The 16,303-nt window shown below is 40.0% G+C and overlaps 1 protein-coding gene across 1 annotated transcript in view; it reads left to right on the forward strand.

The window, feature by feature from the left end:
- Positions 1-16,303, forward strand: part of VIPR2 (vasoactive intestinal peptide receptor 2) — a 103,277-nt gene that overhangs the window by 69,618 nt on the left and 17,356 nt on the right. Inside the window, exon 5 of the mRNA XM_017519272.2 lies at positions 3,154-3,251. Coding sequence (XP_017374761.1) covers positions 3,154-3,251 — 98 coding nt within the window. The remainder of the gene's footprint in view (positions 1-3,153; positions 3,252-16,303) is intronic.

Consider the following 16,303-nt stretch of genomic DNA (forward strand, 5'->3'; position numbering starts at 1 on the left):
GCCCCCCTCCAGCCGTCAGCTGACGCGGCCGCCCGTGCCCCCGCCTCTCCCGCCAGGGCCGCACAGCAGCCGCACCTTCCCCCAGCGCCTCGGCCCGGCCTGGCGTCTCCTCACAGACCCGGAAACTCCGCGGCAGCTCGCGCTCCTGCTCGCGCTCCGGCCGCACGAAGGCCGCCATTCCTGGCGGGTGGGCGCCCAGTGAACACTTGTTGAGTGAGAGAAAGTGTGGACGTGTGGATTATTTTTCACTTTTTTTTTTTTTTTATGACAGGGCCTCGCTCTGTCACCCAGGCTGGAGGGCAGTGGCGCGATCACAGCTCATGGCAGCCTCCACCTTCCCGGCTCAGGCGATCCTCCCACCTCAGCCTCCCTCGTAGCTGAGGACCACAGGCATGCGCCACCACACCTGGCTACATTTTTTTTCCATTTTTTTTATAGAGACAGGGGTCTCACTATGTTGCCCAGGCTGGTCCCAAATTCCTGGGCTCAAGCAGCCCTCCCATCTCAGCCTCCCAAAGTGCTGGGATGACAGATGTGAGCCGCCAAGCCCGGCCTTTTTTTTTTCAACTTTATTTCAGATTCAGGGGCACATGTGAAGTCGTTACTAAGGTTTGGGGTGTGATTAATCCCGCCACCCAGGTACAGAACATAGTACCCAAGAGTTTTTCAACCCTTGCTCTCTCCCTCCCTCCGTTTCTCCTCCCTGAGGAAGGATGAGGCGTAACGAAGAGGATGGATCTGGCCAGAGCACTCTGTGCTCTTTTCTGAGCTGCTCTGAGTACCCAATGTTTCGCTCCCACTTATGAGAACATGTGGTATTTGGTTTTCTGTTTCTGCGCTAATTGGCTTAGGATGATGGCCTCCAGCTGCATCCATGGTGCTTTAAAGGACATGATTTCAGTCTTTATGGCTGTGTAATATTCCGTGCTGTATATGTACCACATATTCTTTATCCAGCCCACCATAGATGGGCACATATTGATTCCATGACTCTGCTTTGTGAATAGGGCTCTGATGGGCATGTCGTTTTGGTAGGATGATTTCTATTCCTTTGGGTTTATACCCAGTAATGGTATTGCCAGGTTGAATGGTAGTTCTAAGTTCTTTGAGAAATCAGCAAGTGAAGGTGGTGGTTACGTGATGTGAGGATGGCTGTTGGGTGAGGTGAGGATGGGTTAGGTAAGGTGCAGGTTGTGGTTAGGTGAAGTGAATATGGATTAGATGAGTTCAGAGCGGTGGTTAGGTGAAGTGAGGGTGGTGGTTAGGTGAGGTGAGGTTAGTAGTTAGGTGAAGCGAGGTTAGTGGTTAGGTGAGGTGAATATGGGTTAAGTGAGGTGAGGGTGGTGGGTAATTGAAGTGAGTATGGGTTGGATGAGTTAAGAGGGGTAGCTAGAGAAGCTGAGGAGAGTATTTAGGTGAAGCGGAGGTGGTTGTTAGATGATGTGAGGTAAGAGTTATGGCTAAGTGAGGTGAATATGGGTTAGACGAATATGGGTTAGGTGGTTGGGTGAGGTGAGGCTGTTGGTAGGTGAGGTGAGAGTGGTGGTTAAGTGAAATTAGTATGTGTTAGATGAGTTGAGAATGGTGGTTAGGCGAGGGGAAATGGTTAGATGAGTTGAGAGTTGTGGTTAGGTGAAGTGAGTATGGGTTAGGTGAGTTGAGAGTGGTGGTTAGATGAGGTGAGGGTGGTGGCTGGGTGAAGTGATGTGGGTAGGTGAAGTGAGTATGGGTTAGATGAGAGCTTGGTTAGGTGAGGTGAGGAAAGCAGTTATGTGAAGTGAGTATGGGTTAGATGAGTTGAGAGTGGTGGTTAGATGAGGTGAGGGTCGTGGTTAGGTGAAATGAGTATGGGTTAGATGAGACTTGTGGCTAGGTGAGGTAAGGAAAGTGGTTAGGTGAAATGGGTTAGGTGAAGTGAAGGTGGTGGTTGGGTGAAGTGAGGATGGTGGTTAGGTGAGGTGAGGGGGTTAGTTAGGTGAAGTGAATAGAGGTAGGTGAGTTGAGAGTGGTGGTTAGGTGAGGTGAGGATGGTGGTTAATGACATGTTCTCACGACTGGAATCAGGAAGGTGAGGAGTAGCGAGGAGGAGGAATCTGGCCAGGACTACTTTGTGCTCTTTTCTGAGCTGTCCTAAGTAAGCAGGGTCACGGTTACCAAGAAGAGATTCCTACAATGCAAAGTAAATGGGTTAATACGTTCTGAATAATGATTAAACAGTAACATTATAATTAAGAGTCAAACTAATAAGAGCATAACTTTTTGAATTTTGCCTTAAATTTTATATTGTAAAGCAACGGTGAGGTTCCGTTTTATCTATACAGATTTAGGACCTCTTGGCAAAAACAAAATTCATCTTATAGGCACACATGGATTGTTTACCTCTTTATTTTATAGGAATTAGCTTTATCAAAGAAAATGCAGATCAGGAAGTGGCTTTTAGGAGTGGTGAGCGATGATGATGCCCTGCAGGTGTTGCTGGTTTTATCAGGACCGGCACTGGTTTTCCTTCTAGAGGACCCAGCTCTTTTTGTGTAGGATTCCCTGTTGTCAGTGATTCTGCCACTGTGATGATCATGAATCCCTCCTCTGCCTGATGATTCTGTGGAGATTAAAAGTATCAAGCCATGAAGCTTGCTAAACCAAGAAATGTTAAGGAAATAAAATTCCCAAGATACTGCAGCTTAGTAGCTGGCTGTGGCTTGGGCAACTCCCTCTGTCTGGAGCACCTCGCCCTGTGACTGGAGGTCATAGCGTTTAACATACTCACACTTGTGTGTCCACTTGAAGTATCAGAAGGCTGGATGTGCTGCCTCGGGGACAGACTGAGCTTTCTTTGTGAACTTAGCTCAGTGCTTCTTCCTTTGCTTTCCCTGATGGTGGTGGGTCATGTTCCCTCCAGACAGAGGTGCTTTACGGGAACCATCCAAAGTCATTCATGATGCAATACAAGAAAAAAGAGGATGTTCTGAGTGGTAGGTGTCATTTTTTGGTTCAAGATGGAGGTGGAATTATAAAGTGAGACTGTCTTATGCCTTCCAGGCAGGCAAGAGTCCTTCATGGCCAGAGCACAGGGCTGGATGTTGGAACCGTTCCCATTGTCTGGTGCTGCTGCTGGTCACCATCAGCTTACAGATCCATTTTCTTTCTTTGTAGATCATGTTTTATATTCTGGTGAAGGCCATTTACACCCTGGGCTACAGTGTCTCTCTGATGTCCCTTGCAACAGGAAGCATAATTCTGTGCCTCTTCAGGTAAGGAGTAGAAATTAGTCTGCAAAGAATACAAGACAAGAAAACTTTCCATTTAGGCCTTCTAGGCGCTGCCCAGCCTGGAGCCCTCTGTGTGCTAAGCCAACAAAACTCCCTTGGAGAATGCTGGCATGAAATATGATGTTAACATTTACATTTTTATTCAGATGCTCTGTATTTGTCATGTAAAGAGATAATATTGGCCTTGGATAAGAGTTCAACTCAACTATCATTTATTAAATACTTAGCCATTATGTAAATGCATGGAAAATAGAGAAGAAATATGATCTCGCCCTTGCCATCCAGAAGCTCCTGTGTTTTGGCTGCAGGTGCTCTATTAGCAAGATGCTGCAATGTGTTTAAGAGCATGAAGGTGGAGTCAGACTGTCTGGGCTCAAATCCTGGGAAGTCTCTTAGCAGCTGTGTGACCTTGGGCAAAGTACTTAACCTGTCTGAGCTTCTGTTACGTGTGGAGACTAAGAAGCCCCCTTCAGAGGGCTGTTGTGAGGACTTAACATGTTGGCAGATGTGAAATGCTTAGCGTGACCTGTGGGGTGGTGATGACAGCTTATTAAATGCTGTCCACTCTTCCCTGGAAGTGAGGTGAGACAGCCCCTGCCCACCTACATCTTTAGTGGGTCTCTTGGTAACTAATGATGACATTTTACAGATGATTTGACCAATCAAATCATTGTTTGATTTGAGTTAGGAGGTAGAGGTTTTGGTCCCAGAACAGCAGTTTCTCTATAGGAAGAGCTCATTGGTGTATTAGGATTAAATCTGTCTTCCGTATCATTAGCACTAAATAAAATGGTTGCTATTCAGCTTATTCTAATAGTGTATCAATCATTGCATATTTTATTTCTCTCTGCTAAAATGTAATCCAAAAGTTTGCCAGTATGTCAGATAAGATCAATGATATAACAAATGGAATATTTCTAGACCCTAACAACAGTCCATTAGGAGATCCATGCTTGGAAGTAAAATAAACAAGTTAGTTGTTGAGAATCCAGCTAAGAAACTCAGCAAATGTAATTGAGTTATGTTTTTTATTGTTCAGGCATCTCAACTATGGTTGGCAATTCTCAGAAAGAATAAGTCTACCTTTCATACAGGGTTGCACTTTGAAAAATGTGAGGAAGGCCTATCATATTCTAGTTATTTCAAAAAGCTGGTACAATATTAATATTTGTTTTATTATACTCTATATTTTATTATATGTGTTTAAATTTTCAAGTTGCTAAAGAGAAGAAAGAGAGGAAAAATTTAAGGAGGTAAGCTGACCCAAGGTAATTAAATCTGAAATGTTTATCTTATTTTCCTGTATTGAACAATCCCTATTTTTACACACATCAGTTTCCTTCACGTATGTAGAGTGTGACATATGTATTAGGCAACCCAAGAGCACCAGGAATTATCCCACCTATGAACACTGATCCTTTAGGGCACAGAGCACACTCCGCCATCTGTGGGCATGATTAGTCACCTGCCTGTGGTACTTCTGAGCTGAAAAAGTGTACATCTGCATCAGGTGTCATTCTGCTGGTGGCCGAGTGTGTGATGTTTGCCAGAAAAAGCATCCAGAGCTGGTGTGCTGTTGTAGGATTGGGGCTCATCCCACATCCTTCCGTCAGAAGCAGGGTCCAATGTCACTTCCTGAGAGCTGTGTGAGTGTGTCGATTCTAAAGTCCATATTATAAAAATAATGTGCTCCATTGTCTCAGTAATTATACCCAGGAAGCAGAATGCTTTGTGAGCATTGAACATTTCTTCTCCAAAATAGCCCCATAAGCCAAGAAAGCCTTCAGTAGCCATGTTCTTACTTTACACACAGGGAAATGGAGCTACTTATTTCTTAGAAAAAGTCCCAAAATGCGATGATGACTCTCACAACAAATATAAGACCAGCTTTGTGTCGGAGTCGTCCTGTGGCAGCTGCCCCTGTGACCCAGGGGCCACCAGAGACAGCTCCAGTTCGTGCCAGTCCAGCAGGGACCACAACACCATTGCTCCTCAAACAACATGGGTTTGAACTGCATGGTATACTTCTCTGAGAATTTTTTTCATTATGGTCAGCCCTCTGTATCGAGGGATTCAACCACAGATCAGAAACACGGCCTATTCTCAGGATGAGGAGCCTGCAGATACAGAGGCCATCTTCATGTATCCGCGGGTCCTGAGAGGCCAACTATGGGACTTGGACATTCATGGATTTTGGCATGGGGTAAGGAGGGCAAGGTCAGGGAGGGGGATTAGACCCAATCCCCTATGGACACCAAGGGACAACTGTAACTGCTCACAAGCGCCATGCCAAGTATTTTACAGATGTTAACGTCACCAGGTAAGTACTGCCACTGACCCAGTTTCACCAGGCGGAGAGTGCAGCCCCAGGAAGATTGCTGGACATTTCAGGGTTGCTGAGCTGGTACCTGCAGAGCCCAGATTCTCTCATCAATGCAGCTTGTACCTCCATCACTGTCAGATGAACGTGGCCTCCAAAATCCTTTCCCACCAGTGCTGATGAGCAGACTCCAGACCCCCTTTCCAGAAGCCACATTTTCCGCTACTTCCATTGCCCATTGGCAGAACCATACGTGGAAGTGAAAATTTAAAATGAGCAGTGAGTAATAAAGAATATCATCAAGAAACCCAGCAAACGTGTTTGGATGGCTTGCTAACTGGACCAAAAGCGTGCTTATGTCTGAGCAATGGCTATAAGTGCCAACCTCACTCCACAGAAAGACATGGGGTGGGAGAGAGAGGGAAGGAGAAAAAGAAGAGAGGGAAAAAGGTGTTAGGGATAGATGAATGCAGCCAATGTGAGAATCAGTGGGAAGCGAAATGGCACCAGTAGGGGACTTTGCCTTCTGAGGAGGGGAATTGAGGAGAAGCCAGAGGAAGTGGCGCTGGTTCATGCACCTGGCACAGTGGCCGCACCGTGCCCACGCAGCTTCAGAATTGCTCCCAAGACCCCAAGAAAATTCAGAGTGTATTTATAATTCTTCACTTACTAAGGCTCGGTGGCAGTTACATATGTTAAAATAAACATTTGCTAATGCAGTACACATTCAGAATGCATGTTTACCAAGTGAACACAGCACCAGATCCAGATGCAGGACACGACTGTCACCAGGGACGCTGCAACCACGCTGCATCCACCCCGATTCCCTCCTGAGAAGCAGTCATTATTCGGAGTTCTTGCACCAGAGACAACTTTTCTGTCCTTTTGAAAATGTTATTTCGGAATCCTACAAAAGGGACTCCTGATCTCTGGGTTCTTTCACTCAATGTTTTGCAAGGAGGCTCATCCATGTTGTTGCATGTTGCTGCCATGTTTTATTTTCTTGCTGTATAGTATTCCACTCAAAAAAAAATACAATTTATTTATCCAATCAACTGTTCATGGACATATGGGTTACTCAGCTGGAGGCATAACAAATAATGCTGCTGTTATACTCTTAGTCATCATCTCGTGCACATATGCACATGTTACTTCAGGTATATGTGTTTATGTGTATACACATTTATATTTACATTTATGTTTATCTTGTATTTACTGGTCATAGGCTATATGTAGACATAGTCTTTCTGGACACTGCCAGTATATACACTAATACCCTGATGGGATCATGATACAACATAGACATGTATCAAAGCACCAAAGTGTACCCCACAAATATATACAATTACCAAGTGTCCATTAAAAATAAATACATTTATTGAAAATAAATGAAGGCCACCAAGTGATTTCCAAAGTGGTTACCAGTGTCCACACCCACCAGCAGGGCATGAGGCTTCCATTTGCACTGCATCCTTGCCTCCATTCGGTATTGTCCGTTTTTAAGCCTCCAGCCATTCTTGTGGGTCTATCATAACATAGAATGATGTTTTAATTTACACTTCCCTGATTTCCCTGGTGGAAAATGAGTTCGTATGTTTCAAAATCTTGCTTTTTTAATAGCGCCATTTCAAAATGAGTTTGCTCATTTTTTTATTTGATCTCTCTCTCTATTTAAATCAATATTTAGGAGTCTTAGAGTCTTCCATTAGGTATAAGTATTACGGATTTTGTCTCCAGCTCTGTGATTGGGTTTAAGCCTCTTCGTGGTCTTTGGATAAACAGAAGCGCTTAGCTTTCATGGAGCTCATTTGCCATTTGTTTCTTTATGCCATTGTTTCTTGAGTCCTCTTAAGAAATCTTTTCCATATTCTTTTTTATCATCTAGAGATTTTATTATTTTAACTTTTCATGTTTCTGGCCATAATCTACCTGTGATTTATTTCTGCTATGGTGTGAAGTGGGGTGAAGTTTCGTGAGGTTTCAGCGTAACATCCAGTTGTCAAGCAGGTATGAGAAGGAGCTTCTGTGGCCTGCATTGCTTCTCTGTCACAGAGCAGGCAGTGGCACGTGTGGGGACCTAGAGTCTCAGTTCTGCTCTTTTGGCCTTCTGTCTGTCACTGCACTGTTTCTGTTTATTATAATTACCCTGCCTTTAATAAGTCTTTATTCCTAGGAGTCCCAAGTGCATCAACTCTTTTTTTTTTTGTTTGTTTAATTAGGAAGAGCTTGGCCATTTGTACTTACATGTGAATTTTTTAAATTAACTTTTAAAAATGAACTTTTACTATCAATTGCCATTTTTTAAAAATCAGGCTGGACGGAGTGGCTCACACGTGTGATCCCGGCACTTTGGGAGGCCAAGGCAGGATGATTGCTTGTGCTCAGGAGTTTGAGACAAGCCTAGGCAACATAGGGAGACCCCATCTCTATGGTATCTGCAACAAAGTTTAAAATTAGCTGGGTGTGGTGGTGCATGCCTATAGTCTCTGCTACTTAGGGTCTAAGGGGTCGAGGCTGCAGTGAGCCATGATCATACCACTGCACTCCACCCTGGGCAACAGAGCACGACCCTTTCTCTCAAAAAAACAAAAATTATATTGCAATTTCATTTGGAATTGCATTGTATCTATAGATCAGCTTGGATAAACAGGACATCTTTCTAATTTTGAGTCATCCAAACTGTGATCATAGTAGATACTTCCATTTGTTTTGGTTTTCTTTAATTTCTCTCAGTGTTTTATGATTTTCTGAGTGGAAGTCTTATACATAATTTAATAGTCATTCCTAAGTATTTGTTTATGCTATTACAAATATTTTGTTAAATTCCATTTCTAATTGTTTCTTGAGATATTAGTATATTAATCTTGCTTCAAAGTTTAGGTACAGTGGCTCATGCCTATAATCCCAGCACTTTTGGAGGTCAAGGCGGGAGGATCACTTGAGCTCAGGAGTTTGAGACCAGCCTGGGCAACAGAGTGAGACCCTGTCTCAGAAGGAAAAAAAAATCTTGCTTCAGCCACCTCACTAAATTCATTTATGAATTCTTTAATTAATGCATAAATTCACTTGGATTTTTCTGTGTAATTCATGCTGTTTGTGAAGTACAATGTTGAATAGAAGTGGTGATAGCAGACATTTTCTTATTTCTGAACTCAGAGTGAAAGCTTTCCATACTTCACTATAAGCATGATGTTTGCTATAGATATTTTGAAGATACCTTTTGCCAGATTAAGAAAATTCCTCTCAATTCCCAGTTTTCTGAGAGTTTTTAGTCATAAATGGCTTTTGAATTTTATCATGATTTTTATGTACATATATATGGTTTTTTATCATTTGTTCATTTAATTTTAAATATTACATGGATAGATTTTTCTAATGTTAAATCTACCTCTCATTTTTAAATTAACCCTATGTGGTTTTGATATATTTTGTTTTTAATACATAGCTGAACTCAGCTTGCTAATATTTTGTTGAGGATTTTTGCATCTACATTCATGAAATTGATCTATTGTTTTCCTTTCCCATGAGTCTGGTAAGGTTTGATGTTGGCCCATAAAGTGAAGAGGAAAGTGTTTCCTCTTTTCTATTTTTTGGAGTAGTTTGGGTTAGATAAGATGTTATATCTTCTTTAAATGTTTGGAAGAAACCAGAAAAGCCATCAGGGCAGAGAGTTTTCTTGTGAGAAGGTTTTCTTTTGGGGTCAAAAATTTCTAAAACAGATATAGAACTATTCAGACTCTCTGTTTCTTTGTATGTTAGTTCTGCTAAGTTGTACTTTTCAAGGAATCTGTCCATTTCATCAATGTTTTCAATGTTCCGTTACGTTTTTAATGTATGTAAGATCTATACAGATCTCTGCTTCTTCAGTCCTGGTATTGTCAATTTGTGTTTTCTTTCTTTTTATCGTGATGAGTCTTATTGAATAAAGTGTTATCAGTTTTATCAGTGTTTTCCCAGAACCAACTTTCAATCCTCTGTAGTTTGTTGAGACGTGCTTTATGATCCAGCATGCCACTTCTTTTGGTAAAAGTTTCATTTTCTTTTCAAAATAACTTAAATTCTGCAGTTCTTGATATGCTATATATGTCATTCACATCGTTTTTCAATGTTATTTAATTATTCCATATCTTTACTGATCATTTTAACTGCCTTTTCTACCAGAACTGAAAGACATGTATTTTTCTACCAGTACTGAAAGACATTTATTAAAATCTCCAACTATAATTGTGGGCTTGTCTATTTGTCCCTTTAATTCTTTCACTGTTTGCCATCTATATTTTAAAGTGTCATTAGGAGTATATCAGTTTAAAATGCCCATGTGTAGCAATGTCCCTGACCTTAAACATCTGCTTTGTCTGATATTTAAAATAGTTACATTAGCTTTATTTTGCGTTTGCAAGGTATCTTGTTTTCTATGCTTTTATTTTCTACTTCCCTGTGTTTTATTCTAAATGTAGGTATTTTATAAGCTCCATTTAATTGGAATTTGCTTTTTGTCTCCAATCTTTATTTTCAAATGCAGCGTTTTTGTACTCACATACAGTCTACTTTAACTCTGAATTCTAATCTACCTTTCATTTCCTTGCTTTCTAATAGTCTCAACTGTTCTTTGTCATTTTTGCATATATTCTTATTTCTTTTGAATTGATCGAGTATTTGTATTATTCCAGTTTTCTCCTCTTTGGGTTGTTAGTTATACATTGTTATTATTCTTCTAGTTGTCACCCCAGATTCACAACAGGCACCCTTTTCCCATGAGCTAACCTCCAGTTACTACCTTTCACCACTTTCCAGTCAATTCAAGAATTTTACAACATTTTAACTCCGTTTACCTCTCATGTGTTTTGTGTTTTTGTCATGTATTTTAATTCCATATATATCTTAAATCCCACAAGACATAACTACTGCTGTTGTTGTGTTAAAAGTCATATTTACTTAGCACTCCCCCAGCATTTCTTTCTGGTGCTCTTCGTTCTCCTGCATTTCATGTTTCCATCTGGGATCATTTTCCTGCTACAGGAAGCTTTCCCTGTGGCGTTTCTCAGCACGGTTCCACCAGCAGTGAATTCTTATGAGTTTTGGTTACTAGAAATCATTTTAATTTTGCCTTCATTTTTGGGACTATTTTGGGGAGTATTAATTTCAGGGTTTTTTAAGTTTTTAATTTTCTATTTGATTGTCTTAATTGTATTATCTAATAAAATTCTTCATCTTTTTATCTGTTTTCTTAAATATATTAATTTTATAATCTATATCTTAAAACACTAGCATCTGAAACTATTGCCTAGTTTTTGTTTTCTTTTTTTTCTTTTTTCTTTTCCTTTTTTTTTTGAGACAGTCTGGTTTTGTCGCCCGGGCTGGAATGCAGTGGCATGATCTCTGCTCACTGCAACCTCTGCCTCCCAGGTTTAAGCAATCCTCCTACCTCAGCCTCCCAAGTAGCTGGAATTACAAGCCTGTACCACCATGCCCAGCTAGTTTTTGTATTTTTAGTGGAGACAGTGTTTCACCACATTGGCCAGGCTGGTCTCAAACCCCTGACCTCAAGTGATCCATCTGCCTCGGCCACCCAAAGTGCCGGGATTATAGGCATGAGCCACTGTGCCTGGCCAGTGTTTTTTCTTTTTAACTTGGCTTTTGATTACTTAGTCCTGTTTCTGGAATACCTAATAATTGTTATTGAATTTACAAATCCTTAAATTGCAGAGGCTTCAGGTGATATCTTACTACAGAGGATTTGAATTTTTCACAATAAGAAGAGGAGACCAGTCTGGGCAGTCGGGGCCAAGTGGGTTTGGGGCTGGTTTGGGAACTGCGAAAGGCAGCTTTTTAGGGCCACCCTGGTGCTTCCCTGAGGGATTCTCCTTCACGGCCACAAGTGGAGGTCCTTTTTAGTGTGTGTTCCAATTAAGTCTTCTCTGAAGAGAGTTATAAACAAAATGCTCTGAATACTTTTTAGAAAAGCAAGATGTCACATAAAGTTAAGCCCCAAGAAAGGTTCATGTTGACATTTCATGAAGGTCTTGCTGGAAGAAGAGAATTCCAAGAGAGAAAGTTTTATGGGAGTGTGTGCTTGGAAATAGGCATGCTCAGAATAGGAATGCTCAGATGACCCACAGAGGTCAGCACACAGTTAGGTGCAGGAACAGGGTGGCATCTTGATAGAAAAAAATAAAAATAAGGCTCAGGAAACTGAAGGCTAAGGATGAGGAAACTTTTGAGTGGGAAAGAAGGGTCCTCCATGCCTCGAACAAGTGGACCCAGCAGAGCTTTGTGGAAGGAACTGGAGAAAAGCCCCTGGAGCTGTGCAGGGTATTGGGGAGGGCTGAGCTGGAGTGCACGCTGGCTATGGAGGAGTTCAACAGGTGCCAGGGCAAGGGAGAGCGGAAAAAGCTGTCAAGATCAGCAGTGTCTAGCTGACACGTGAGTAAAGCCACTACCATAATTGTAAGAGTTCTAGTATCCTCATTTTAACATTTTATTTTAAAAATAAAAAGAAACCAATGAAATTAATTTTAATAATACATTGTATTAAAGTTGTTAAATCCAAAATATTACTTCAACATGTAATCAATATAAAAGAATGTTAATGAGCTATTTACAGTCTTATTTTCAGAGTAAGTCTTCAAAATCCACTTTGTAGTTCACACAGCATAGTTCAATTTTGTCACTGATTTGTATTGGAAATACTTGATCTGCCTTTACAGTTTTTAAAATTTACAGTTGAAAAAGTTGTTCAAACATACCTAGCTGTCCAAACATACATAAGTTCTCCAGCAAGTCACTCGGGTACCAGGAGTCATTTCCCTTTACTATTCATATGCACATTAACAAAACTAGGTCACCATTTTTAGAGAAGTTGATGTAATTTTGAAACAAAAGCACCTTTGTTTGCAAATTATGTTTTCTCAAGTTAAATAAGCTTACCCTTGTAGCAGAGTAACTAATGTCAAATTCAAAGGAGCAACACATAAACTGGCAAACAACTCTAAATTCATTCATATGAAAAAGTGTTCCTCAAATTTATATGATAGTTTTCTGCCAGTTTACTTAGTTCTCTTTATTGCAATGAAAATATTCTGCATATTTAGTCATGTTAGAAAAACATGAAATCATTAGTTATGATTTATATTATGGAAAGTATTTATTTCCACATAATTTTTCATACCTAGCTATGTCACAAATGAGCTTTCGTATCTTCAAGGTTCAAAGTCAACAGGATAGCAGTGAGAAACCCTAAATCATATTGTCATTTTGCCTTTGATTATTGAATATTTGGAAAGCACTTATTGTTTGAGGAAAATCTTGACTTGGAGTTACCAATGGAGTGAACATTATAAAATTCTTCCATGACTCACCCAAGCATTGGCAAAGAACACAAGATCATTAAGTTCATCATCTTCTTTCTTTCTTCTTACTGTTGTGTAAACTCTCTGCAATTCAAAGCATTTGCACATAAATATTGAAAGATTTTAACAACTACATTCTTGGTGATTTTTCTAGTCTGCTTCATAAAATGGAACACAGATACTTTCAATAATATTATACAGTGGAATGAAGCAATAATGGAAATATCTGTCCCTTATTTTAAATTCTAAATGAATTGCAATAAATTCAGATTTTTGACCTACCATAGCTGGAGCAGTGTCTGTCATAATAGAAACTAAGTTTTGTATATGTAATTGAATTATTTGACAAATGGAAAGTATGAAAAACACTTACCCTATTAATTTCTAATTTTTAGGCCATCAATTGACATTTATTTATAAATTTGGAATTCCTCTGAAATTAAAGTATTCAAAGTATTAATTGTCCAGTGAGTTTCTCTTAACCACACAACTCATCAAAATCAAAGAAAACTACTTGCAACTTTTCAAGTTTTAAGCTAGAGGATCCTTTATAATTTTTTTTTTTTTTGAGACAAATTTTCACTCTTGTTGCCCAGGCTGGAATGCAATGGTGCAATCTCAGCTCACTGCAACCTCTGCCTCCTGGGTTCAAGCGATTCTCCTGCCTCAGCCTCCCGAGTAGCCAGGATTACAGGCACCCGCCACCATGCCCAGCTAATTTTTGTATTTTAAGTAGAGACAAGATTTCCCCATGTTGGTCAGGCTGGTCTTGAACTCCTGACCATAGGTGATCCACCTGCCTTAGCCTCCCAAAGTGCTGGGATTACAGGTGTGAGCCATCATGTCCGACCCATGATCTTTAATAATGTTAGAAAGGACTTGTACTCTGTGAGCAATACTTTAGCTTAATTGGAATTTTTCACTTTTTGTAAAATATCTTTCTTAGTCTGTCCTTTATATTTCTCTAACAATGTTTACATAAATGAGATAAAAATTTCTTTTAACATCTTTTTGGATAAAAATTATTTTTATGCAAAAATCCAAATTGTTTTACAGCTGGCCATAATCATTTAAAAATTTGAAGGGGAGGGTAGATTTTCAAAATTTATGGTAAAATACCCATAACATAAAATTTACCATTTGAGCCATCTTAAGGTATACAATTCCTTGGCATTAGGCACCTTAATAGTGTTGCATAACTATCACCATTGTCTCGTTCCCAAACTTCCTATCATCTCAAAAGGAAGCCCTTTGCACATTGGTCAGTCACTCCCGTTCCCCCCAGCTCCTGGAAACCAGAATCTGCCTTCTCTTTCTATGGAATTGCCGCCTCTGGATGCATCATACAGTATGTGGCCTTTTGTGACTGGTGTCTTTACTTAGCATAATGTTTTCAAGTTCCAGCCACATCAATACTCCATGCCTCTTTATGGTTGAATAATATTAGTTGTATGGATATGCCACATTTTGTTTTTCCATTCATCTGCTCATGGACATTTAAACTGTTTCACCATTTGCCTATTGTGAATAGAGCTGCCGTGAAATTCATGTACACATTTTGTTTGAATACATGTTTCCAACTCTTTGGGGCATATACCTACAAGGGGAATTCTGGAACATATTATAATTCTGTGTTGAAAAACCACCAAACTACTTTCCACGATAACTATAACATTTTACATTTCCACTAGCAATATATGAGGGTTTCAGTTTCTTCACATCCCATCCAATACTTTTTATTTTCTCTTTTTTTAATTTATTATTATCATTATTCCTATTGCCCTCTTAGTGGGTATGCAATGATGCACTGTGGTTTCGTGTTTATTGACCATTTGTATAGCTTCTTTGGAGAAATCTATAGTCGAGTTTTTGCCCATTTTCTAATTGGGTTTTGTGGTTGAATTTTAAGAGTTCTTTATATATTTCCTTATCAGATATATAATTTACAGACATTCTCCCATTCTGTAGGTTTTCTTTGAACTCTCTTAGTAATGTCCTTTAATGCATAAACGTTTTTAATGTTGATGAAGTCCACTTTATCTGCTGTTTTCTTCCTATGCTTTTGATATCATACATAAGAGCATAAGAAATCCAACAGAGCCTAATAAACTTGTGGTTGACACCTCAGGTACACAAGAAATCCAAAGGTTATGAAGATTTGCTCCTATGTTTTTTCAAAGGAGTTTTACAGTTTTAGCTCTTACGTTTAGGTCATTGATTCATTCTGAGTAATTTTTAATGTGCTGTGAGGTAGGGGTCCAGCTGTATTCTTTTACATATGGACATCTGCTTGTTACAGCAACATTCGTTAAAAAGACTATTCTTTCCCTATTGAATGTCCTTGGTACCCTTGTCAAAAACCAAATAGCCGTAGATGTGTAGGTTTATTTCTGGACTCTCAGTTCTGTACCATTGATCGATATGCAGTGCCACACTATTTGGTAGTCTGTAGTAAGTTTAGAAATTGAGACGGTTCGTTCTTCAGCTTTGTTCTTCTAAGATTGCTTTGGCTGTTCAGGATTCCTCGTAATTCTGCAGGACTTGAGAATTTTGGCACACCCGCACACATGTGCTGGTGCACTTGACGGAGCTCCACAAGCCTCTTAGGCTCTTGGGCTCTCTTCATTTTCTTTCATTCTTTGTTTTCTTTCTGCTCCTCAAACTGGATCATTTCAGTTTGCCTCTTTGCAAGTTCACAGATAATTTCTTTTGCCTGCTCAAATCTAGGCCAGTGAAGTGACTCACGCCTGTAATCCCAGCACTTTGGGAGGCCAAGGCAGGCAGATCACTTAAGGTCAGAAGTTTGAGACCAACATGGTGAAATCCCATCTCTAATAAAAATACAAAAATTAGCTAGTCGTGGTGACAGACACCTGTAATTCCAGCTACTCGAGAAGCTGAGGCAGGAGTATTGCTTGAATCTGGGAGGCGGAGGTTGCAGTGAGCCGAGATCACGCCATTGCACTCAAGCCTGGGTGACAGAGCAAGACTTCATCTCAAAAAAAAAAAAAGAAAGAGAAGAAAGAAAGAAGAAAGAAAGAAAGAAGAAAGAAAGAAAGAAAGAAAGAAAGAAAGAAAGAAAGAAAGAAAGAAAGAAAGGAAGGAAGGAAGGAAGGAAGGAAGGAAGGAAGGAAGGAAGGAAGGAAGGAAGGAAGGAAGGAGAAAGAAAAGAAAGAAAGAAATCTGCTTTGACCTTCTCTAGTGAATTTTTTAGTTCAATTGTGCGTTTCAGCTCCAAAATTTCTATTTGGTTAGTTTTTGTAATTTCTGTCTCTTTATTGATATTGTCTATGTGTTGAGACATTATTCTCCTGGTTTCCTTTTTTTCCATGGTGTTTTGCTTTTCGATTTTTGTTTTCTCTTTA

This window comes from Cebus imitator, unplaced genomic scaffold (genome assembly GCF_001604975.1).
Source record: "Cebus imitator isolate Cc_AM_T3 unplaced genomic scaffold, Cebus_imitator-1.0 Scaffold20, whole genome shotgun sequence".
NCBI classification, from domain to species: Eukaryota; Metazoa; Chordata; class Mammalia; order Primates; family Cebidae; genus Cebus; species Cebus imitator.